General features: G+C 40.9%; 1 protein-coding gene across 3 annotated transcripts in view; it reads left to right on the top strand.

Annotated features, from left to right (window-relative positions):
• Positions 1 to 965: 965 nt before the first annotated feature.
• tsc22d1 (TSC22 domain family, member 1) overlaps positions 966 to 26,826 on the top strand; it is a 285,022-nt gene continuing 259,161 nt past the window's right edge. For all 3 annotated transcript variants that reach the window (XR_009511742.1, XM_059967831.1, XM_059967830.1), the window contains exon 1: positions 966 to 3,577. Coding sequence is in view for 2 of the 3 variants with exons in the window: in XM_059967831.1 (XP_059823814.1) it covers positions 966 to 3,577 (2,612 nt within the window). In the remaining variant the exon portion in view is untranslated. The remainder of the gene's footprint in view (positions 3,578 to 26,826) is intronic.

Below are 26,826 nucleotides of genomic sequence, written 5' to 3'. Positions count from 1 at the left end.
TGAGAAGTGCCTCATTCACCATACAATCCTTCACGGTGACCGAAACCCGTCCTTTTCGTTCCTGGCAGACCTACTGTTCTTCCTTCGGTCATTTTCGACATCCACTCGGCTAATGAAATGTTGGCGGCGGCGGAGAGACGCTCGGTCATTTCCGTCGGATCTCGGAGAGGAGCGTTCGGCAGTTTCCGTCAGAACTCGGGTGTCCCCGCCTGCTTTCCAGACGGGCTTTATGTCTGCCTCGGCGGCGGGGCGGGCGAGGGAAGCGGCGCGCCACTGCGCATGCGTGGTCGCCATCTTGCTCAGCTTTCCAGTGACAGAGACTGTGAGTGGGAAAATAATAGAAACGGGGAGCCCGCGAGTCGCAGCCTGTCCTTAGCAACCCCGAGAACGGGCGGCACCTCTCCCTCCCCAACCAGTAACCATCACAGCCACAGTTAGTTTTGAATGATGCAGTGAAAAGGTCAGCACCACCCCCTCGCTGCCAGCGGCCGGACCTGGGCCTGCGGTGCTGCAGCTGCCGCCGAATCAGCGCCGGGCTAGCGAGAGGGTGGAGGGGTGAGAGTGAGGGTGTTCCGCTTGTGTTACCTGTGATTGAAAGGCCGGTGGCCGTATTCCTCACTCCACCCGCGCAACCCGGCACCACCATCTTCCTTCCCACCCCGCCTCTCCTCCCCCAGCGGCCCGTTTAAATGAGCCGGCGGCAGGAGAGGTGGAGGAGGCGTCTCCTTTGAGTTGCGAAGGAGGGGGGAGGAGGGCTTAGCAGACGCCGGCCGGCCGCCCGCCCGCCCGGAAGGTGGGTCAGACTCAGCTGAAAGCCGCGGGCTCCCCGCTCAGAGCGGGCTGGTTTGCCGCAGTCGGCCGGGCTGGTAGGAGGGGGGCAAGTTTGGTGGTGATAGTGTGCGAGTCAGGGGAGGGAGGGAGGGAGGGAGGGAAGGGGTTTTTTTCCTTTTTTAATTTTAAATGCGATGATGCAGCAGTCGGACACGGCGGACAGGAAGATGGCGCAGCCGCTCTACCCTCGGCGGAGCAGCAGCGCGGCCGGCGCCGCCGCCGCCTCCTCCCCGGCCACGCTCGGAGGCCTGATGGGTGCCGCAGCCGGGCGCCCGCACCCGGACGAGATGCCGCCGGGTAACCTGCGCTCCGCCGCCGTCGTGCCGGGCTCCGGTCCCGGTGGCGGGCCCAACCCCGGGTCGGTGCCGCCTCCGGCCGCGCCGCATCCGCCGCAGAGCCTCAGCCTCCATCCTTCCCCTGCACCTCCGGGGCCGGTGTCTGTGGCCGGGGCCCAGATTAAGAAGAAGAGTGGCTTTCAAATTACCAGCGTGACTCCGGCACAGAATAACGCCGGCTCCAACAACAGCATCGCCGAGGACACCGAGAGCTACGATGACATGGACGAGTCTCACACCGAGGACCTGTCTTCCTCCGAGATCCTGGATGTCTCCAGGGCCACCGACTACGAGCCTGAGCGTAGCTCCTCGGAAGAAACTTTAAACAACGTCGGGGATGCTGAGACCCCCAGCGCCTTGTCTCCTAATCAGCCTCGCCTGCCTCAGCATCAGACGACTTTGTATAATGGCAGCATCCACGGTCTCCATCCACACCACCTACATCACCCTCATCCGCTACACCACCACCATCACCACCACCACCTACACCCAGCGATGGTGTCAGGGTCCGGGTTGGTTGGTGCCACTGCTGCAACCCCTCCTTCGGCAGGAGGAATAACACCTTTTGCAAACGTTGCTACTAGTGCTGAGAAAAATACCATCAGTGCATCCATTCCTGGATTGGTGAACAGCTCAGTTGGCCCTTCTGCACCGCTGACGTCCAATATCGCCCCAGCTAATGGAAACACCAGGAGTGTAACTGGAGTGAGTAATGTAAACATCAGTGTTGGTGGGACTAGTGGCAGTGTCAATGCTAATACTGTTGGGGGTACTACCAGTGTTGTTGGGGCTACTAGTACTGCAGCTTCCACAAGTGCTACAGGAGCTCAGGTGGCCACTGGAAGCCAGCAGCCTGCAATTGGCAGCTCTAGATTCAGAGTTGTGAAACTGGATTCTAGCACTGAACCGTTCAAGAAGGGCCGGTGGGTCTGCACGGAGTTTTATGACAAGGATAATGCTGCAGCTCTGGTCGAAAGCATGTCGATAAACAGGACGGTGGAGAATGTAAAGCAAGCGGCGGCTGATGCACATCTGGAACGGGAAAGCACAAGTGCAGGGAGTTCGGTGAGCAGTACTTTGAGTGCAATAGGTTACTATGTTGAGAATGCTGGCAATGGAGAACCGGCGCTGGCATCTGGACCTCAGCAACAGGCTTTTCAAGCATTGTGCAGCCAGCAGCTTGACCTCAGCGGCAGTGGTCCTTTGCCTCAAAGTGCTTCTCAGTCGCAGCTCGCTCAAATTCAGTTGCATTCACAAGATGTTATGCATTCACAGCAGAAGACGAGTACACCTCTTTCTGGTAGAGCAAGTGTCAGTAATGTTCCACAAGCCCCAATTCCACAGCAGTTAGCATACCCACAGCAGCAACCTTCACAGACCTTGCCAGCTGTCGGCCAGCCTCAGCAACTGCCATATGGTCAGCCACAGCCAGCTTCACAAATATCGACACAGCATGTTATGTCATCAAATGCAAGTGCTGGCATTACAGAATATGTGCAGCATTCTCAAATGCAGCCTCCTGCACAAGCTATGCAGCAGAGCAGCAGTGGAGCTGGATCAGCAGCACTGCCTGGCCAAGCACAACCTGTATTAGCACAAGTGCAGTCTGGACTGCCACCAAGTCAACCTGTGGGACATGTTTCAGCAATGATGCCACCTGCTGGTTCTGCCAACGGACAACTGGTAACAGGTCAACAGGGGAGTACAATGTCATTGTTACAACAGTCTGTCTCTCCATCTATAAACCAGTCAGCTCAGATTGGCTTACAAGCAACTGCTCCTCCACCCTCCTCTGCACAGCAAATTGTACAGCCTTTGCAAGGTGGAATGGTACAGCAGCCAGGCAGTGTGCCAGGGCTTGTGCAGCAAGTACCTACAGCGCCACAGAAGCAACAGTTATTAACACAACCTCAAAGTCAAGGAGTTGAGAATATTATTCAAAGTGTGAACAACCAACAGATAACTGGAATAAGTTCTACACCATCTACTGTTACTGCCAACCTGCCCAGTATTGGATCTAATGTGTCCACCAGTATACCTACTGCATCTGTAAGTGCTGTTCCACAACAAACCACCACTCAGACTTCTGTGCAGAATGGCAACCAGCCATCCAATCCAACAAATGTGAGCCTCTCTATGGTACCAGGAGGGCTGCAGAAATTGGCACCAGTCTCGGCCCAGTACCAATCTGCAGGCCAGTCATTGTTGAAAGTAGTGGAAGATTCTGGCTCTCCTGCAGACCATTCAGTGCTTAACGTACATCAGGTAGCGATTGGAGAAACCGTGTTGAGTGCAGCCAATGCTCTGGTCCAGGAAATCGCCAGCAGTGCTAACCTACCAGCCTCTGCGTCACTTCTTCCCTTAAAGACATTGCCACTGTCCATGCAACCTGTGGATGGTGAAGACGAGAGGTAAGAGTAGGTTTTGGCACAACTACTTATGAATTCTTTAAGAAAATAATGTATGCTGTTTATTATATGTATGTGCACTTGCAAAGACTTGTGTTAGTTTTGTGCTTTTCGTTTGAATAGTAGCTACACTTCACATGCTCTGGACATTGATGTGTTTTTACTGTTCAGTGTTTTCCCACCTGTTTTCTTCAGAGGTATTTAAACTACTCACTGTACACTGATAGTAACTAATTTCAACTTGCCCAAAGGAAGATGATGGCCTTATCACTTATTTAGTAATTTTGAAGGACAGCTTTGTTTTTAATCTGTAGTTTGTGAAGCTCTTTAAGTATTCATTAGTTATGAAATTGAGATTTAAAGAGGAAAGGTTTGTTTTGCAGATACAATACTTATCAAAATAGTTTGGGTCATTTGACCCATGTAGAATATGAGCTGAACACTGAATCACCCAGTGTTTGGCCTGCCTGTCCTATATTTCTGTTGTAAAGATATAGCATTCTAATCAGGGGGCTTGGTTCTTCCTTCCTTTTCATTGATGATTGGCATGGAGCTGTTGTTAAACTGGTGCCTTGTGCCAGAGTTTGTACAAATGCTTAACAGATGGTTGATGGATTCGGATCAAAAGATGGCTGTCACTGATAGTGTGATCTCAAAGCCCCTGCAATACAAGTGTAACTTTTTTTTTCTCCTTGTGTTTTAATAAATTACCAGTTTCTGTTCTTTCTCCATCTCTGTTTTTTTAAAAAAAGCCTGTTTTGTTTTTTTAAATTAAGGAAAATTTCAGCTGAATTAGAATTTAAAATGCAATGTTTAATGCAATTTTTGGAGACTAGTACAATTTTGAGTCAAAGCAGACATGAATTTAATTGCATGTAGAATATTTTCATTTGAAATGCAAATTTTCTTAGAAAATATGTGCAAGAAATAGCATATTCTGTTTATGTGGGGACTCAGGGTTTTATTGTGAAATTGTAAATTGACTTTCATTACAAGGATGCACTTGTAAATCAACATGTCTTTTCATTAGCTTCTATTCTGTGGACCGTGGAATCAAGGAAAGATTATCTCCAGTTAAACAATGAATTTTTACATTTTAACTGTTCTCTGGTGTTATTGGCAGGAGCATCATCCATTTCCAATTTTTATTGAGATATTATTCCTGGAAAGATGCTTTTGTGATGCTTTTCAGTTAAACTTTGGAAATTATAGGAAGCAGTTGGTTGTTGCAGAAATTTGCACCAACATAAATTGTATCCCACAAGAGTCTACAGTTTGAGGTTTTTTACAGTAAGTTTTCAGATTTAGCATATGTTAGCTCTGCTTTACATTTAATAATGGAAGCCCTTTTTAATGGTCCACTGCTGTGATGTAATATGTCAAGTTAATATATTTCAACAATGTAAGACTATTCTAATGGTTAAGAAATTCCAGTTCTCCCATCAGTCTAATATTTCCATGCTTTGATCCTTTGAGCACCAATATGTTTCCTTGCTTTGATTCTGATTCTAGATAATTATCTGAATTTGAACCATTTTCTTCACTGCCTTGATGGTGTTTTTGATACAGAGCTGAGCTTCTGATCACTTTTCCTTTTTACCTGCTTACTGGTCCTCCATTTCTTCAACTTCACTCTTCCTCTATTTCATAAGCCTTCATTGAATGTATATGAAACTATTCCTTGGTCTCTTTCTATCTTGATTCAAAATTGTGTTGATCTTAACTGTCTATCGTGACTTGCTCCAAGATTGATTCCTGTATCGGAAGAGATTATGTTAGCTTGAATTCAGAAGAATGCGAGACAGTTTATTAAAGTATATAACAAAGCTTCAAAAACAGAGGCCAGGGTCTTAAAATTAGTTGGCTTTTCATCCCTGTCCTGAATTCCCATTTCTAAAGTTGTTGACAAGATAGGAAATGCAGGAGCCATTCTGATGTAACATTGCTTCCCGTGTAGAAATGGAGGTTGTCTAGCTTGACATTCTGCAGTAAATTCTGGCAAAAATTTTGACTTGCTTTTTGTAAAAAAAAATCTTACAAGTTTTCCTTCAGCAAAATATTTAAAAATATCATTGATCTTCCTAATGTTCCTGAATTAAAAAAATATATATTTTTGGATATTTCTACTATGTGTGAATAATTCATTCACTTAGCCTCCCTGTTTCACCAGTCTCACGACTTGCTGGTGAATCTATCAAATCATAATTTTATTTTACACGGTCTTCAAATGGCGTACCACCTGCCTACAGTGTTCATCATACCCATTTTTTCTTGTTGCTAGTGCACATTTCTTGAAGTCTTGAGTTCTTGAAATCTCCAGAAAGTGGCTCATTGAGATTTATATTTATTATTTGTAACTTTGGAAAGAGATTGAAAATTTGGTCTGAGAGGCTTTTAGAGGATTGATAATCCTTTGGAAAGGCAGAATCTAGCATAATAGGTTGTGTTTGTTTTTGGAAATAGGAGCAAAAAAGGATTTTGAGAAGGTGCACTGGCATGTGGGTTTCTGAACTAGTCAGCAGAAAAGATTTCTAGATAAGTAGGGGAAAATTGGAGAATTTGGTGACAATATCAAGGATCTTAAATGCATATTCCAAATTGGAGCCAACATAGGTTACTGAAGATACAAAGGCAATGGTGAATGTACTTGGTGTGGCTTAGGGTATTTGCACTGGGTTCTGATAAGCTGCTGTTGTGGAAGGGGAGGAAATTGGCTTACAAAAATATTTTGTATTTTGAACTATTGAAAGCATCAAGTCTTATGCAGCCTTTGCTTCCCTCATGGAAATTGAGGGTTTGAAGAAATAAAACCCATGTACTGTATTGAAGGAACATTTCTGTCAGTTCTCTATATCTATTGCAGTCTAGTTTTATGCAAAAGAGTATTTGACCCTCCAAGCTTACCCATAGCCCCTCTATTTTTCTAAGCTCCATGTATCCAATGATACTAACTCAAGTGCATGCTCTTCACTTTAATGCAAAAGCTGTTCAAGTTGGAACATTAGAATGAGAAAACCACTTTTCCTTGATTTAAGATGATATGTAAAATATTTATACATCAACATTTGATTTCCAGTTTGCATTCCATCAGATGTGTATTCTATATAGAACAGCAAACATTGGTTGCATTCCTATAATCCTCGTTTCACTGGAAACATCTGAACATGAAATATGTTGTGACCCAATACTTTTCAGCTGATTCTCATTTTTCTGTTGAGGGTCGAACTTTTTTGACCCTGTTACAAATCCTGAGAAATGTTGCTGGCATTGTGATTTTTCCCCTTGTAGTGCCCTGATTAGAAACATAGAAAACCTACAGCACAGTACAGGCCCTTTGGCCCACAAAGCTGTGCTGAACATGTCCTTACTTTAGAACTACTTAGGCTTACCCATAGCCCGCTATTTTTCTAAGCTCCATGTATCCATCCAGGAGTCTCTTAAAAGACCCTATCGTTTCTGCCTCCGCCACTGTCGCCAGCAGCCCATTCCACGCACTCACCACTCTCTGCGTTTATATATTATAAAACACAAACAAACAAACCTGCCCCTGACATCTCCTGTGTACCTACTTCTAAGCACCTTAAAACTATGCCCTCTCGTGCTAGCCATTTCAGCCCTGGGAAAAGCTTCTGACTATCCACACGGATCAATGCCTCTTTATTTTATATATCTCTATCAGGTCACCTCTCATCCTCCATTGCTCCAAGGAGAAAAGGCTGAGTTTACTCAACCTATTCTCATAAGGCATGCTCCCCAATCCAGGCAACATCCTTGTAAATCTCCTCTGCACCCTTTCTACAGTTTCCATGTCCTTCCTGTAGTGAGGCAACCAGAATTGAGCACAGTACTCCAAGTGGGGTTTGACCAGGGTCCTATATAGCTGATTGGTATATTTTTAATGTAGTCACTCAGTTAAACTATAAGGGGTTCTGTATGGCTTGTATGTTTGAAATTGTGATTAAAAGTATCCTTCTGTCTGAATTGTAGATGTGTGTACTGGCCCAGCAGGAGGATATTTTGGGCATTTTAATGTAGAACTTAGCTTTATTAGATAGTCAAGTCCTGGAACATGTTAAAATCCTTTAGCTGAAAGTCACTGACAAGCTTCTCGTAGTGACATCTCATTACTGTAGCTTCTAGGACTATAGATCCATTGCATTTCAGTGTAAGATGTTTTTGTATGAATTAAATGTTTGGGGATATAAACAAGTAATGTTGAAAATATATTAGGTGAGAATGGGGACAACAAATTATTGTCACTGACTTGGATGATGTGAAATTTGTTTTGCAGCATAGGCACAGTGACTATTACAAGAATAGTGGGGGGTGGGGTGGGGAGAAAGGGAATAATGAGATGGTGTTCACAGACTGTTTATAAATCTGATAGCGTACGAATAGAAGCTATTTCCGAGAGGTCTTTCGGCTACACTGTTTCATCTCTGATAGTAATGATGAGGGTATATCCTAAATGGTGAAGGTCCTTAATGATGGATACATTAATAACAGCCATAGTTCTACAGTATGGAGACAGGTCATCTTACACTCTGCAACCATCAAAGATTTCAGTGTTTTCAGGTTGAGATTAGGAAACATGAAGCTGATGAAGGTACTTACATGGGTAACTAAATATTTGATATTTAGGATCTAAAAGTGGAAGGCACCCTTAAGTGAAAGAATCAAGAGTAGATGGTCGAATACAGCTGTCAAGGAGGTGAAGGGATTTTGCAATGGATATGAAGCTACAGGTTGAGAACTCAGTAATGGCTGGGGGATGATGTCATTGAGTTTAATGGGTTGAGGGTGAGATAACGTGTTTACCAGGATAATTTAAATGGAGAACTATGACTGGGAGCCAATGTAGATCTGAAAGTGGAGGTTTTCAGTGGGTGATATTTTTTCTAGTTCAAGATACTGGTGGTAGGATTTGGAAGTCCTGAAGTTGAGAAAGGGTTGTGTGTAGGCGGCAGATTTATGAAGTATGGAATATCCAAGAGAGGATTTGGTTTGTTGGAAGCTCAGCCCGTGTGTGACAAACAACTTCCGGCAGTTACTAGCTGTGGTGAAGACTAGGATGTGGGTTTGATTTTATATAACAGCTGATGACAACTGTTCCTTGATTGATCTCAGAATTTAAGAATTGAGGTATGGGGAGGTATTGTAATTGAAATATCTCCTCATTTGGCTAATTTTCAATACAAGCTACATTTGATGGGTGGAGGGAAGACCTGATTACATTAATCTACGTGGGAGATCTGATGTTATGTTGTGGATGATACTGAACTACAGCATGTCATGGACAGAAGATGTGCCAAAGTTAATTCTTTTGAGAGGCTTTGGAAGTAGCATTGGGTGAAGTGTATTTCATACCTGTACACCGGACTTTATCGACTTAGCCTATCATTTTTCCAGCAGAGTGAAGTAATTAATGCTTTGAAGAATAATTAAGCCAAATTTTAATGGAAAAGATTAGAAATAAATTGAATTGGGATCTGTTGTATGCTGTTTAATACAAGAAACATAAACTCAAAGGAATAAAGTAATTGGAAAGATTAAAGAACTGGTTCACTTATTTAATTGTAGAATAATTTGAATAGACAGTGGGCATTCAGGCTACTATGTTTATGCCCTCTCTATGAAAACTATTTCCATTTGGTTGACAGCACTATTGTCTAAAGCAGAATGGTGCAGGTACAAGTCCTGCTTTTGAACATGAGGATTGATTTGCACTCTGGTACTGCACTCAGGGAGATGATTGCTGCCTCAGCTGAGCAATAAAGATGCAGAGCCCTAAGAAAGGCAGGGGAGTAATTGGTGAAGGAAAAAAGGCAAAGATGGCTAAACTAATGCCTAGACGTTATTATGTCTTGTTTTTTGTTTCAGAATTTATTCTCTCCAAATTAGTTATGTTTTCTGCATTACAACTAAAATTAAGTGCTTAATTGGTTGCAGTTCTTTGAGATGTTGAGGTTGTGAAGTCAACATAAAACATCCACTTTTCCCCAAACAGTTGTAACACTTTCCCCTTTGATTTACTTGTACTATTCTCCTTTCAAAATGACTATTGAATCTGCTTCTGCAACCTGTTCTGCCCATACATTCCAACTCGTAATAACTCACAGTTAAAGCATTTCTCCTCTGCAGCATTTAGTTCTTTGGTATGATATGATTTGTAAGTTTTTCGCTATGCTATCAACATCTCAAATCTCTTCCTCACTTCTCTGTGAGGGGAATGATACAGCTGCAATTCTTCTTCCCTGATAATCTTCCTTTCTTTTTTTTCAAATTTGCTTTCTTTGCAGAGAAATTATAGAATGTATTTAATATGTGCCTGGTTTTGCAGCCAATCTCTTAAAGTGCTCTCTGAATGACATTAGTTCTGCATTCTTTCTCAATTTTTCTGTACATTTTCTCTCTATATACTTATTAAGTTGGCATGCACAAACTGTGTAATCTTGAATGGATCACATTTAATCTCAATTTTATCCTTCAGTCTAGATGAAGTCTCTCAACCTGAAACATTGGCTGTCATTTCCTTCCAAAAGTGCTGCCTGCCCTGCTGAATTCCTCCCAGTATTGTGTGTGCTGCTCCACATTCCAGTAACTGCTGTCTCTTGTCTCCTCTCATTCTGTCCTTGTTTAACTTCTTCCTTTGAGTATTTTAAGTGTTTATCACCAGAATTGAGCCAAGGCATTGATATTGCTTATTGTTAACTTGCTACCACATTGGCTCAAATCATCACCGGACAGACATCTGCTCTCACACATCAGTTTCCTCCTGTTATAACTGATATATTTGAAGTGCATTATTCAAATGATTTTTTTATTCTTTCCATGAGTTCTATTCTTGTATTAGTTTATAATTAACAGGTTGTGAACTTGATTCTTAAACTGGTAAGCCTCAGTATCAGAGGTTTATATCAGATAGTTATCCCCATAAGCAGTTTGAGTTGTTTGTTTTCGGGCAACTGAATTGGCACTTCAAGCTACACACTCTTGGCTTGTTCTGTTCATCAACACCAGTCCCCAGTACTGCACCAATCCCACAACTTTGATTTTTGTCATTGATCTTCTGAAGCTGTGATTGTCTTCTGTTGTCAGACATCCACCTAATGAAAGTTCTTATGGACCATTTATCATGTTTGAGACTGGTCGATCTTTTTGGCAATAATTTGTAAGTGAACTAGACTTTTGTGATCTTAATGATATCTTTTTACCCCAAGGTAAGCTACAGACAACATTTGTCCATGTCTATCCACGTTCAACCTATCCGACATTTGACAGTTATGTGCTCCTAATTTTTTCTCTGTAAATGAAGCTGTCCATAACGCAATTGTCTACGCCCCAGCCAGTATTACCCTCATGCTTGCTGACTTGTATTGACTCCTAGTTAAGTAAAGCTTTTACTTTTTTAAAATAAAATCTTTAAAGTTCCTCCATGGCCATGTTCTTCACTAACTTTTCAGTAGTCTCTAGCTTCTACTGCCCTGTAATATCTGTGCTGATCAAATTTTGTTTTTCTTTGTCTCTGAATTGCTTTACCAGTGGTCTCTACTATTAGCTGCCAAGTCAATAGCTTCTTCTGCTTTTCACCTCTTTACACCTCAAAATGCTTTGACAAGATAAGCATCTGAACAGTTTTTTCAACTGCACTATTATCTTTATTTTTTTGAGAATGCACCTTTGACAATTTTTCTCTGACCATATTATTGAATTACAAGTTGTTTGTGGCCTTAAAAGTTATGTTTTGCAAGCTTGCACATTTGGCTAAGGATGTAGCATTTTTTTATTGAAGATATAGCTGTTTTTATTTACCATGAAGATCAAAAATTACTTATTGTTCCAAACTTGGCAATAGCAGAATTGATGATTAAAAAGACACAAATTAGTATTGGGCTAATGATGGCCAATTACTGCAGGCTAAAATCTGATCTTTAATGTGTTACTTGTGCAGTTAATTGTGGTTTTCATTAATATATTTCCTCTGAGAAATCTTAACTTTTGGTTCCATGGCTTCACATAATTGTTGAGATACTGAATGCGCAGGTTAGATAAATGTGTTTTTAATGTTGGGTAATCTGATGCCCAGGTTGTTTCTGTTGATGATAAAGCGGCAATAATGTATAAATTGGTTTATTGGTCAAGGGTTTGTGGAGTTGTAGTGAATATTAGTGTATGTGGCTGCTGAAAACTTTGTTTTATTTTCCTTCTGAAAATAAATTGAGACTGGCATTTAGTGTTACTGAATGTTTTTTGGAGCAGTGTGACAGGCCTTTCAACTTCATTGGTTTATATGCTTCATTTAACTCTCCTCCCCTTCAATACACCTTTTTCTTTTCAGATTTCTATTAAATACATTCGTGCAATTTGCCTCAATAATTCCATATAGTAGTGAGTTCTGTACTATCGTTTGTAATTAATTTTCTAAATTCAACGTTATGCATTTTTATATTGCATTGATCTGTACTTCTGGTCTCATCTACATTTCTATATCATCTACTGCTACCAAGTGTCACAAATCAGTTCTCAGTGCTTTTCTTCTGCCCTCATTAATCTGCCTCACTGATTTTGGTGAATTTGTGTATATGTTCACTCATTTGTATTAGTTATTGAGCGAGGGGTAATTGGTTAGTGTGCTAGGAGAGCTCCCTTTCTCTTTGAATAATCAGAGTTTGTGTATTTTGGTACTCACCGAGTTTTGATGTTTAATCCTATCAGTCACAATGGATGTTTAATTGTTCAAACTTTGAATAGCTACTGCATGTTGTCTGTTTCCCTCTTCAATTTGACCTCCAAGTTCACTAGTTCAAATTGTTATCTACATTTTTTGAACACTGAACTAAAATTGTGACCGACATTTAAAAGCAATGCATGAATAAAATCCTATTGTAGTCTTTCAAGGAATGGGGCTTTGAGAAGGCTGGGTCAGCAGGAACTTGCAGTCTTTCAGGTGCAGGTACAGGCGGCCCCAGTTTTTCGAACGCTTGCTTTACGACAGCTTGCTATTACGAAAGACCTACATCATTACCTGTTTTCGCTAACCAAAGAGGATTTTCGCTTTTACGAAAAAAAGACGCCCGCTTTATACATGTGTTTACCCCGAGAAAGACAGCCATGACTTTATACAGGCAGTTGTTTGTGCATGCGTGTACGTGTGCAGGCGTGTATGTACACGTGTGTACGTGCCGATTTTTTTTCTCTCTCCAAATCGATCTTTGTCTCGCTGTCTTCCCAATTTTGATAAGTGAAACTACACCATACATACAATATTTCTACTTTATATAGCGTGTATATTTATCATGTGATTCCTGCTTTTACTATATGTTAGTGTTATTTTAGGTTTTATGTGTTATTTGGTTTGATTTGGTAGGTTATTTTTTGGGTCTGGGACCACTCAAAAATTTTTCCCATATAAATTAATGGTAATTGCTTCTTTGCTTTATGACATTTCGGTTTACAGACGGTTTCATAGGAATGCTCTACCTTCGGATTGCGGGAGAAACCTGTATACCCATAATAAATTGGTTCATTATTATCACATTTTACTGAGCAGCTGTGAAAATTGTTTTGCATGTCATCTATATAGATAATTTCATCACATCAGTTCATTGAGATGGTAGAAGGGAAGAGTAATAACAGAATTAAGTGTTGGAGAGAGTGCAGTGTAGGAAGACACTAAGGTGAAGTCAAGCATCCACCTTATCGTACAAGAGGTCTGTTCAACAGTCTTGTAACAACTGAATAGAAGTAGTCCTTGAACATGGTGATATGTGCTTCAAATGTTTCTGTCTTCTGCCTGATGCAAGGGGGAAAGAAGAGCGAATGACTGGGCTGAAGGGGTCTTTGGTTATATTGGCTGCTTTACCGACGTAGTGAGAAGTATAGGCAGAGTCTGTGGTGTGCTGAGTGTAGTGACGGAGTTCCAGGATTTTGACCTGACGGTAGTGAAGGAATGGTAATATTTCTAAATCAGGATGATGTGTGGTTTGGAGGGCAACTTCCAAGTGGTGGTGTTCTTGTATGTTAGCTGCCATTGTTCTTGGTAGAAATTGTGGGTTTGGAAAGTTGTCTTGGTGTGTTGCTGCAGTGCATGGTGTAAAATGGTACAAACTGCTGCTACTGTGTGTCAGTGGTAGAGTGAGTGAGAGTGAATATGGATGGGATGGGATGGCTATGTCCAATATGCTGCTTGTGTATAAGCTGTGTGTGTGTGTGTGTGTGTATAGGAAGAAGTACAGTCAGCGTTTCTCTGTGTGTGTGTATATGTATGTATATATCATATATATATGTATATACATATGTGTATATATATAGTATGTATATATATATCATGTATATATATATATATCATGTGTGTATGTGTATATATATATCATGTGTGTGTATGTGTGTGTATATATGTATATATCGTGTGTATGTGTGTATATATGTATATATCGTGTGTGTGTACACACACACACTCTCTCTCTCTCTCTCTCTCTCTCTCTCCCCCTCCCCCTCCCCCTCCCCCTCCCCGAAACGTCAACTGTACTTCCTATAGATGCTGCTTGGCCTGCTGTGTTCCACCAGCATTTTGTGTCTGTGTGTGTTCCTTGAATTTCCAGCATCTGCAGATTTCCTTGTACTTGCGCCAATAAAATGCATGATCAGATCTCTTGTGCAGTCTGAACCCATTGCTCCCATTGTAAGCTGGTAAAGTGGCCAAATCCATGTCCAAAGCTTATGTCCCCTTATTTGAGGAAAGTCAAAGGAAGCAGTCTGTAAGCATCTACGTGCCAAGCCTGTCAGAATTTAGGATCTTTTGAGATTTTATGATATGTTAAGATGCTCGTGGTCCCTTTTTTCATATTTTGTATTTAATCTATCATGCATGGTGCATTGGAAAACTAATCTTAACAACTTTCTGTGAAGCAGTTTCTCAGGAGATGGTTGTTTCAGGGATATAACTCCTGAAAAACTTAGTAATTGGGTTGTGTGGGAAGCTACTTAGATGTGAGTGGCTCTACTTCATTAGGAGTTTGAGGAGTGTTGGTTACCAAGCTCTTCTCAAACTCCTCGCATATTTACACAGTAGTCTGATCAGTTGTATCTAGAATGGAAGCTTCTATGTAGAGGATTGAAGGAGGCTTCAGAGAGTGGTAGACTCAGCCAGCTCCATCATGGGCACAACCTTCCCTGCTGTAGAGGACATCTTAAAGACCCCTCATTAAGGACCTTTACCAGGACATGCCCTTTTGTTGGTACTAGCATTGAGGTGATGGTACAGGAGCTAGAAGACCCATACAATGATTCAGAAATTACTTCCCCTCTGCTATCAGGTTTCTGCATGTTCCAGAAAACCATAAACACTACCTTGTTCTTTTTTGCTGTCTTTTTGTTGTCTTAACTTTTGTCTGAATAGTCCTGTAGCTGCAAAATAACAGATTTCATGATGCATGTGAGTGATAAACCTGTATGATTCAAAAGATTAACTTTCCAAAGTATTGTTCTCTGCAGTAACTAGTGGGATAAAATTGAGGTCTAAGTGAAAATATAATTATCTTCAGGGGGAACTTTGGATGCCTTATCAGGAAATGGGCCTCTTTAAGTCAGTATATTTCAATTTGTTGGGCTTTAAAAAATCTACTTTTATAGAATATAATAGAAGTAGAATTAAAGCCCATGTTAAAGGGACAGCAGTTTTGTTAAAAGACAAAGTATAGTGGCGGTGAACAGTTCCTTTTTAGATTTGAGAAACCAGCATTCGTGTACCCAAGGGATTATTGTAAGGATCAGTGCTGTTTCTGATCCCTGCGTTTTGGGAATGCAGATTGTGCAAACTTGACATTATGATACAACGCTTTGAAATATAGTATCTGCAAGAAGGTTAGCACAGGACTTAGAGATCACTGACAACTGGTATAATGAATGGACACTTAGCAGATGAAATTTAATGCAGCAGAAACGTTGGAGCCAATATATTTTGGAAGAAAATAAAAGGTAGTGTAAACTAATAGTTTAGTTTTTGAGCAGGTGCAGGAACAGAGGGGCCTGAGGATGGGAGTACTAACATTTTGGAAGGCAGAGTGATAAATTGAGGTGGCTCTATTTTGAAGATGCTTTGAATCTTTGGCTTCATGGACCCACTAAAAAACATTGCTAGAAACTAAGCTTCTGAAGTTTAGCTGGATGATTATTGTGTTTAATGCTGGGCATTAAATTCAAGTCCTTAGGAAAGATACAAAGATGTAGAATATTGGCAGGAGCAGGGAAATTGAATTCAGTGGAAAGTCCCCAGGTTAAGGGGAAATTTGACAGTGATAGAAGTATGGCCAACTTATTCTGCTGTAATTATGATGCAGAATAATTAAAGAATACTTATTTTTGTTCACATTATCACTTTTCAGTTTATAAGGACCCAGCACTACTCAATGACCTGTCTCTCCTAATGTCTGTAATAAATATTTTGCATTGATCCTTGATATTTTTTATGTTGCTTTTCACACTCCCATTTCATATTTAGAGTATGGAACATAGAACAGTACAGCACAGTGTAGACCCTTCAGCCCAGATACTATGCTAACCCTGTAACCTACTCCAAGATCAATCTAATGTTTCCCTCCCACATAGCACTCCATTTTTCTTTTATCTACATGCCTAGGTGTCTCTAAAGTATCTGATTCTACTGTCACCCCTAGTAGTGAATTGCACGCACACCATGGCTCCGTAACTGCACAGCCAAGTTTCCTTGGATCCCATGCCTCATGACTTTTTGAATAAGGCGACAATGGGCAACCTTGTTAAGTGCCTTTCTAAAATCTGTTTACATCACATCCACTGCTCTACCTTCATCGATTTGTTTTGTCACTTCCTCAAAGAATTCAGTCAGGCACTACTTGGCCCTCACAAAGTATGCCAACTATCTGAATCAAACTATGCTTCTCTGAATGCTTGTAAATTCTGTCTCTAAGAATCCTCTCCAATAGTTTACTGACATAAGACTCACAGGTCTGTAATTCCCAAGATTATCCCTATTACTTGAACGAAGGAATAACCTTTTACCTGCTTCTCATCTTATGGTTCTACTCCTTTGGCCAGTAGTTATTACAAAGAAGGCCATCATTTACTTTTTATACCTTCCCCAGTTGTCTGGATTACATGAAATCAACAAATGGTGACAGCCCAAAAGACCATTTAACCCTTCAAATCCCTATTTGCCCCAGAAGGGACAAAAAAAGTTCATGCCACTAATTTGCTTTTACAGATACTAATCTACATCCCTTTTGAAAGAAGAATCCAGCTGCCATCCTGCCTTTGAGATGCTAACTTGCCTCTAATTTCTTAATGTCAAATAAATTTACTACATTGCTTTCAACCTCTTCTAGTCTAATGAGAACTATTTTGGCTCCTCTAGTCCTTTACGATAATATACACTCCTCATTCGTGTGTTAGTTATTTAAATCTCTTTTGTATCCTGTCTAAGACCTTCACACTTTCAAAAAGCTTAATGACCAGAATGGAAATAACTTAAAAACATGAGAAATGGGAGCAGGAGTAAGTTACTCCTCTCTTCTGTTCTCTTGAAGCTGCTTTGCCATTTAATTAAAAACACAGTAGATCTGATCTTGGCATCAACTCTGTGTTTGTGTCTGCTTTACATAACTCTGGGTTTCCTTTAAAGATCTAAATTCTAACTCTGCCTTGAATTTGTAGTTGGGCTGATGCTTTATAAAGGTTCATTGTGTATGTACTCTGTCTTAATATATGAAGCCCTGGTATTGAATGATTTTTAAATTGCTTTCTCATTCTGCTGTCTTCAAGAATTAGTGCACATAAAGATTTGGCCTCTTTGCTTGAACACTTAAAAAAAATCAATTGTTATATTAACTCTTTTCAGTCTTGTTTAAAAGTATAATTTTACACTTTAAATTTCACCGGCCATATGTTGTCATTCTCTCTGTCTTCATGTCTACCACTATCATCCATACTGTTGACTCTGCTTCCAGGTTTTGCAGTCCTCTCCTGTATACCCAGATATAAGTTTATAATGCATATTGGAAAAATAGTAGTCTTAGCAGTGACCATAGGTAACGCCACTCTACACGCCTGCCTAAATGCAGCAGGTTCGTTCTTATTCTTGCCCTGCTTCATCTTGCTTCAGCTTTTGTGATTCTTCATCAAATGCCCTTTTAACGTCCTTATTCATTAGAACTTCTGCACTGCTCTCATCAAAAGAAAACTCACTCAGATCAGTAACGGTTGATTTCCCTTTCATAATTTTTTTTCTTTGCTTACTTTTTTTGACCATCCTGAATGCCCTTGAAGTTCCCCCTTTTCTGAATTTAACCTGTCTGTTCATCTCTATATGAAAGTTAAAAATTTATTAAGATCATCCTATCTTTGCTAAATGCTTGGTCATTCTCTCTACTTGTACAATCCACTCTTGCTACAGTTGCTACCAAGGGGTTGATGGTCAATTCTCCTCAGTCTTGCATTCTTTTCTATTTCTTATTTTCTTTGTTATGTAAGCTCCCCACTCCTCACGTGTCTTTTATCATCCCTGTTTAGTCGAAATTAATTTATCATGCTCACTTCCCATATCCCATAATCACACTGCTAACCTTCTCCCCCAGGCAATTGTTGTAGATTTTTGGGTATCCAATCTAATGGTCTTGCAGTTCTGTCATAGTAATTTCAATCTTGCTGTATTCAGCAAGTTGAGTTGGTGCCTGCACTTGTTTGGTTTATTCCCTACGCACAGTATTTTTGTGTAGAGAGCTTCTTTAGGCCCCACAGCCTGATGTGTCTGCCTGACTCATCACTTCAGTTGCACGTTGCTTATTTATTTCTCTGTGTTTGATTCCTTTAAATGGTTATCCATGTTCTAGATTGTCACCACTATGTTGCTTTTCTGCTTTTTGGAACTTTTATGATTTTGATTTACTTTGCCATCTGAAACCTCTGCATCATCCCATAGCCAATTCATATTCTTTGCTAGCCTTGTCCTAGCGTCAGTGACCCATGAAATGAATGGACATTTTTGTCACACTACAACATGTTTACCCCCAAATTTAATTTTTCTTTGACTTTAAAAAAAAATGTAACACCAGTGTTTTACGGTTTAGATGCTACTAAATGTTAGCAGGCTTGATCTGAAATTGTAGGGCTACAAATGTGGTACTTTGTATGCTGGAACTTTAGTCACTAAAAACAACTACCTGCTGCCAGTGTTTTTGGAGATTGTCAGTTACAAAGCATTTCTACAGTAATTACATCTACAAATAAGTTAACAGCATACCCTTCTGTGACCTACTGGCAGTTAGAACTGCCAGCTTAATTAATTGCTTTGCAGAACAAACAGGTATCCAAACCATTTGTCTGCATGGCCAACATTTACAATCATTTCCTATGGATTTGCACAACACAGCTGCATTACCACTGTTGAACTTCCTGAAATCAAAGATGTTGATAGCTGCTACTTAAAGTGCAGTCGATCCTGAGTGTTAGTGTTATCAGATTGATGTACAATGCCCTTGGAAAATTTATGCTTGTCAGGCAGGTGTGCCCGTGCAGTTTTTTCTCTTTCATTCCATCTCCGTTGCAGCAACAGGCAAGTTGAACTGAAATTTAAAATCATTTTTTGTTGCTCTTTCCTTACCTAAGTGTTATCCTTAGTGATTCCACACCTTGAGGTCTACAATGCTATCTGTTGTTGTCCGTCTTGGTCATAACTCACTCCCTCAGCTCCAGGTGTGCTTGGAAATAAAAATGTAGTTGTTGACACTCTCAGCATCAATTATACAATGGTCCCTTACTAGTTCTTGTCACAGGACATTTCTTATCTTGCATTGAATTCAATGGGCGACTAGATTGGCTGCTGGCTTCATGGTTGTGGACTCATTTTCGTGAACTTCAGTTCTGAATGCTATTTGCTAACTTTTATTGTTTACGCAGTTTGTTTTTTAACTCTGCACATTGTATGTTAGGTTTTTTTTAAAAAAAATGGGTTCTATTGGGTTTCTTTGTTTTATGGCTGCCTGCAAGATAAATCTAGGTTGTATATAGTATACAAACTTTGTATTTTGTTATTATAATGGGTAGGTAGCATAGAAAAACATAGCTCGGTTACAAGCCCTTTGGCCTATTGAGTCCATGCAGGACCACCCTTTTTGTCTTTTTACCTACATTCAATCCATATGCCTCCTAAGCCTTTGCAAGTGCTGCTTTAATGATACCATTGTACCTACCTCAACTATTTCTAGCAGCTTGTTCCATATACATCTGCATGGAAAATTGCTATTCAAATCCCTTTAGATCTTTCTCTTCTCACTTCCGGTCTATGCCCCTGAGTTTTGGACCAGCATACAAGGCGTGCCCTTTTCTCACTGTTACCATCAGGTAGGAGATACAGAATCCTTAAGGCACACACTCAGCGATTCAGAAACAGCTTCTTTCCCTCTGCCATCTGATTCCTAAATGGACACTGAATCTTGGGACACTAACAGTATTTCTGCTTTTGCCTGTTTTTTAATCTATTCAATATATGTAATTGATTTACTTGTTTATTATTTTTTAAATTTTATTGCTTTTTCTCTGCTAGATTATGTATTGCATTGATCTGCTGCTGAATTAAAAAAAAAATTCATGTCACATGCCGGTGATAATAAATCTGATTTTGATTCTGATTCAACCGAATAGACTGCCATCTACCTTATCTATGCCTCTTATAATTTTATAACCTAATATCAGCCCTCAATCTCCTATGTTTGAAGGAGTAAAGAGTTAACCTGGCCATCCTTTGCCTATAACTTGGACCCTCTAGTCCTGGCAACATTCTGAAATCTTTTGGGTGCTCTTCCAGTGTAACCACATCTTTCCTACAACAGGCCCTATCAGCGACTTGTACAACTGCAATATAATGTCCCAATAACTATACTCAGTGGTCTGACTGAAGATCAATATGCTAAATGCCTTTCTCACACATTACTTTAAACAATCTATGTCCTTGTACTCCTGCGTATTCCATTGCACTCTCTAGTGCCCTACTATCCATAGTATGGGATCTATGCTAGTTGACTTTCAAAGTGCATCACCTCACATTTATCTGTATTGAAATCCATTTGCCATTCCTCAGCTTATTACCCTAATTGATTAAGGTTACTGTTTAATCTATGATGACCTTCATTATTAACAACACCTGATTTCCCTGACATATTTAATTTTTTTCTCTCTCTGCCCATCACTGCCAGTTCTCCATCTCCCTCTGTTGCTTCCCCTCCCCCTTTCTCCCGAGGCCTCCCATCCCATGATCCTTTCCCTTCTCCAGCTCTGTATCACTTTCGCCAATCACCTTTCCAGCTCTTAGCTTCATCCCACCCCCTCCGGTCTTCTATCATTTTGCATTTCTACTACTTACAAATCTCTTACCATCTTTCCTTTCGGTTAGTTCTGACGAAAGGGTCTCGGCCCGAAACGTTGACAGTGCTTCTCCTTATAAATGCTGCCTGGCCTGCTGTGTTCCACCAGCATTTTGTGTGTGTTGTTGGAATTTCCAGCATCTGCAGATTTCCTCGTGTTTTCTAATTTCATATTATCTGCACAATTACTGGTTAAGCTTTGTGCATTTGCACCCAAATCATTTGTGTAAATAATGAATAGTGAGTTCTAAAACTGACAGCTGTGGCATACTAGTGACTGGCCTCCATTTTGAGAAACAGCCTTCACCCACCACTGGTCCTTCTCTCTCTCAGCCATATTAGGTGCCAAGATAGCATAGCAGTTAGCATGACTCTATTGCAGCTCGGGTGTCCTGGAGTTGGAGTTCAACTCCAGCGCAGTTCTTTACAGATGGTACAGTGGTGGAAAGAAAAGATGCACCTGTACTTCAGTATTCACTATGGAAAAGGGTCTTGGTGATTGTAGTGATGACTTGCAGCAGACTGAACAGCTTGAGCATGTAGATATTAAGAAAGAGGATGTGCAGGAGCTTTTGGAAAGCATCAAGTTGGGTAAGTCGCCGGGACCGGGCGAAATATACCCCAGGCTACTGTGGGTGGCGAGGGATGAGATTGCCGAGCCTCTGGCGATGATCTTTGCATCATCAATGAGGACGGGAGAGGTTCCGGAGGATTGGAGGGTTGTGGATGTTGTTCCTTTATTCAAGAAAGGGAGTAGTGATAGCCCAGGAGTTTATAGACCAGTGAGTCTTACTTCAGTGGTTGGTAAGTTGATGGAGAAGATCCTGAGAGGCAGGATTTATGAACATTTGGAGAGGCATACTATGATTAGGAATAGTCAGCATGGCTTTGTCAAGGGCAGGTCGTGCCTTACGAGCCTGATTGAATTTTTTTGAGGATGTGACTAAACATGTTGATGAAGGAAGAGCAGTAGATGTAGTGTATATGGATTTCAGCAAGGCATTTGATAAGGTACCCCATGGAAGGCTTATTGAGAAAGTAAGGAGGCATGGGATCCAAGGGGACATTGCTTTGTGGATCCAGAACTGGCTTGCCCACAGAAGGCAAAGAGTGGTTGTAGACAGGTCATATTCTGCATTGAGGTCGGTCACCAGTGGAGTGCCTCAGGCATCTGTTTTGGGACCCTTACTGTTCACGATTTTTATAAATGACCTGGATGAGGAAGTGGAGAGATGGGTTAGTAAATTTGCTGATGACACAAAGATTGGAGGTGTTGTGGATAAGCAATGCAGTGGTTTAATTATTGGAATACATACGTTTCTTATATGCAGTGTTTTATATGCATAGAAAGGTAAAATATATACTATATACCAAGACAAATGTTTGACTAACTGACGCTAAATAATACCGGATGTATTTGTTCTGACTTGCGTACAAATCCGACTTATAGATGGACTCAGGAACGGAACTCGTTCATAACCCGGGGACTGCCTGTACTGAATTGTGGCATAAAAAGAGGCCAATTAGGGTCCTTGCTGGCTCTCAGCAGAACAATCCTTATCAGTTTACCTGCGACTTTCTCATGGTCATTACTACCCTTATAGTTTTTTGCCACTTATTTACAATAAGTAATTTAATTGCTTTTTAACTTGGCAGTAAGTCTTTGGGCTGCAGAAGGGAACAGAAATTGGGAGAAATTGAGACAGTCACAATCAGATGTTCAAGCTGCAGTGAGTTAGTTGAAGCTGTGGGCCAGCAGTATTCATTGCTGTGCTACTGTGTAAAAGCAATGGAAACTTTGCATTTTGAGCTTTGAGCACATGTTACTAACAATTTCAGGATCAATGTTGACTTTATTCTAGTGACATAAGGTATTTGTTGTCATTTTAGTCATCCTGTAATGAACCAGGTTACCTTTTAATGCTGCATTGTAATCCGTTGTGTGCTGGTGCCCTGAATTCATCATGGGTGATGAGGTAACTGTTGTGTGAAGTGTTGGAGAAGATAAAGAAGAGCTTGTGCACCAACACATACCTTGAAACCAATTTGTGATCATGGAGAGAGAGCGTTATTGATCAATGATGGCAATGTTCAGGGTCAGCCAAGGATTTTTCTTCAGACTTGAGTAATGGAGTAACTTGCATAACTTTTTACCAATGGCAAAGCATTCACTCTAACCTAACGTAGTAAAGCCATCTTCAAACATTGCATCTGTTCCCCTCAACTAGTCTTCACTCTAAGTGACAGCAGCTTTAATTTATCGATTTGTCAACATTCCTTCACATCCTGAGAAGAAAAATGTGCATTTGAATTTAAAGCAGTAGAGACCACCTAATGCTCCTGTTCTACTGGGATGAGTTGTACTGAAACCAAGCTCATCAACTATATTGGAAATCCAAAACTGATGTGTTTTTCTAAACAGCATGCTTCTATATTCCGAAGCACAAGAAAAGGCTAACTGGACCACTAAAGGGCTAACTTTCCCAACATTGAAGTGTTTCTGCAAGGAAAATAACTATTGGTGCTTGACAATGCGCCTGAGAAAGCCACTGTAAGGGGGAGAAAAAGCTAATGAAATCTTGGTGGGAGATTCTGAAGTCAGCTGGAAGAAGATTCTATGGTCTGATGATGCCAAAATTGAGCTTTTTGGCGATCGCACTAAATGCTGTTTGGTATAAGCCAAACACCGCACACAAGCAAAGACACATCATCCCTACCATGAAGCATGGTGGCTGTATTATGCTGTGGGGCTGCTTCACGGCAGCAAGCCTTAGAAGGTGTGTGAAAGTAGAGGGTAAAATAAATGCAACTAAATACAGGGAAATCCTGAAGGAAAATCTAATGCAGTCTGCAAGAGAACTATGACTTGGGAGATTTGTTTACCAGCAAGACAATGACCCCAAGCATAAAGCTAAAGCTATACAGGAATGGCTTAAAAACAACAAAGTTAATGCCCTGGACTGGCCAGGTCAGAGTCCAGACAGTCCAATTGAGAATTTGTGGCTGGACTTGAAAAGGACTGTTCACTCATGATCCCCGTGCAATTTGACAGAGCTTGAGTAGTTTTGTAAAGAAGAATGAAAAGCTGATGGAAACCTATCTACACAGGCTGTATTTGCTGCCAAAGGTGCATCTACTAAATACTAACTTGCAGGGGTGAATACTTATGCCATCAATTATTTAATGTTTTATATTTGTAATTAGATCACTTTGTAGAGATCTGTTTTTACTTTGACACAGAGTCGTCTTCTATTGATCAGTATCAAAAAAGCCAAATTAATTCCACTGTGATTCAGTGTTGTAAAACAACAAAACATGAAAACCTCTGGGAGATGGTGGTGAATGCTTTTTATGGGCACTGTAGGTATATAATAAATAATGCAAAAAGTGTTTTTAAAAAAGTGAGATATAGTTCATGGGTTCATTGTCCATTCAGAAATCTGATGGCAGAGGGGAAGAAGCTGTTCCCACTTAATGTTTCAGGTTTCTTTATATGGTACTTTCTGTACCTCCACCCTGATGGTAGCAATGAGAAGAGGGCATGTCCTGGGTGATGGGCATCCTTAATAATGGATGTCATTTTTTTTTTAAATTAGTTTTTCAAAACATTTTACAAATTAAAAACCCCAAATCCCAATGAGGAACATTAAAACAGTGCAAAATTAAGCGTACAATAACAATATGCTACAAAGGAAGAGAATTTAGCAAAAAAAAGCACCTAAATTAAAGACAAGTAAGCTTAGTGTCCTCCCCAAGCCCCACAACACAAGAAAAAACAACAACAACTCCAGACCAACCACAACACAATATAGAGAGAATAAGTCAGGACAGCTAAGCTCCCAGATTGTGAATACACTCAGCAACAGAGGACAACAATGCCTTCCACCAGAAAAAAAAAGGAGCTGAAAGCAAGGGACCAAAAAGAAAAAAAAACCCTAGTCAAGAGGAAGGCCACGAAAGTACTCGACAAAAGGTCCCCAGACCCCACGGAACTCCAGATCCGAATTGAGAACTAAATAATGAATTTTTTCGAGGTCCAAACAGGCCAAGATGTCGTTAAGCCATTGAGCATGAGTGGGCGAGGCAGCATCTCTCCATCTGAGGAGGATCAAGCGTCTAGCCAGGAGAGAGGCAAAGGATAATATTCGGCATTTGGTCGGACCCAGACATAAATCTGTCTCGCCCCAAAAACCGAACAGAGCAATTAAGGGGTTTGGTTCTAGGTGCTGATTCAGAATACACGATAACGTAGTGAAGACATCTTTCCAGAATTTCTCCAAGCTAGGACAGAACCAGTACATATGGATGAGAGAGGCCACGCCCCTCCTGCATTTATCAGATGTCATCTTTTTTTAAGTGCCCTTGGAGGCTAGTGCCCATCATGTAGCTGGCTGAGTTTACAAACTTCTGCAACAGTTTCCAGTCCTGTGTAGAGGCCCCTCTATACCAGCTGGTGTTGCAACGATTAAGAATACTCTCCATGGTATATCTGTAGAAATTTGCAAGAGTCTTTGACATACAAAGTCTCTTCAAACTCCTAATGAAGTTTTGACTTCTTTGTATTTGCATCAAGATGTTGGGTCTTTGATAGATCTTCAGAGATGTTGACACCCAGGAACTTGAAACTGTTCACCCTTTCCATTGCTGATTCCTCATTGACGACTGGTGTGTATTCCCTCAACTTTCCCTTCCTGAAGTCCATAATCAATTCCTTGGTCTTCACTGACATTGTGTGCAAGGTCATGGTTGCAATACCACTCAACCAGGTGATCTACTTTGCTCTCTATGCCTTCACATTACCGTCTGAAATTCTGCCAACAATGCTTGTGTCATTGGCAAATTTGTATATGGCATATGAGTTGTGCCTAGCTACACTGTCATGAGTGTAGAAAGTAGAACAGTGGGCTAAGAATACATCCTTGAGGTATCAGAATCAGGTTTATTATCACCGGCATGTGACGTGAAATTTGTTAACTTAGCAGCAGCAGTTCAATGCAATACATAATCTAGCAGAGAGAGAGAAAAAAGTAAATAAAAAATAATAACTAAACAAGTAAATCAATTGCATATATTGAATAGATTAAAAAAAAACTTGCAAAAACAGAGATACAGTATATTTTTAAAAAAAAGTGAGGTAGTGTCCAAAGCTTCAATGTCAATTTAGGAATCAGATGGCAGAGGGAAGAAGCTGTTCCTGAATGATGTGCCAGTGTTGATTGTCAGTGAGGAGGAGGTCAGCACTGACTGGTCTCCCAGTGAGGAAATTAATGGTCTAGTTGCAGAGAAGACATGAAGGCTCACGTTTTGGTGCTTTTTGATTAGAACTGAGGATATGATTGCATTGAATGCTGTGGTTGTAATTAATAAACAGCAGTCTGCAAATTGCAAGAGGTCCAAGCCCCTTGCTTAGGCAGGAGTTGATTCTGGCCATGACCAGCCTCTCAAAACACTTCATCACAGTAGATGTGGGTGCAACTGGGGGACAGTTGTTCAAGCAGCTCATCCTGCTCCTCTTGCGCACTGGTATAATTGTTGCTCTTTTGAAGATGCTGGGAACTTCCAACCGCAGTAGTGAGTGATTTGAGAATGTACATGAACACTCCTGCCAGTGTTCTCCAGCACACACTCATCCACACAGGACGTGAAGCTGGTGACAACTATGGTGTATTCATTCAGATTCAAAGATGAATCTCTGAATATTCTGCAGTCCACTAACTCAAAGCAGTCCTGAAAGGACTCTTCTGCCTCCCATGACCATATCTTCTTGGTCCTTGTCACTGGTGCTGTGGTATTTAGTCTTTGTGTATACCTTGGGAGTTGAAATACAGCCAGGTGATTGGACTTCTCAAAGTGTGGGCA

The sequence above is a fragment of the Hypanus sabinus genome, chromosome 4 (genome assembly GCF_030144855.1).
Source record: "Hypanus sabinus isolate sHypSab1 chromosome 4, sHypSab1.hap1, whole genome shotgun sequence".
Taxonomy (NCBI): domain Eukaryota; kingdom Metazoa; phylum Chordata; class Chondrichthyes; order Myliobatiformes; family Dasyatidae; genus Hypanus; species Hypanus sabinus.
Note: the sequence above shows the minus strand (reverse complement) of the source record. Positions and strands in the feature narration are given on the sequence as shown.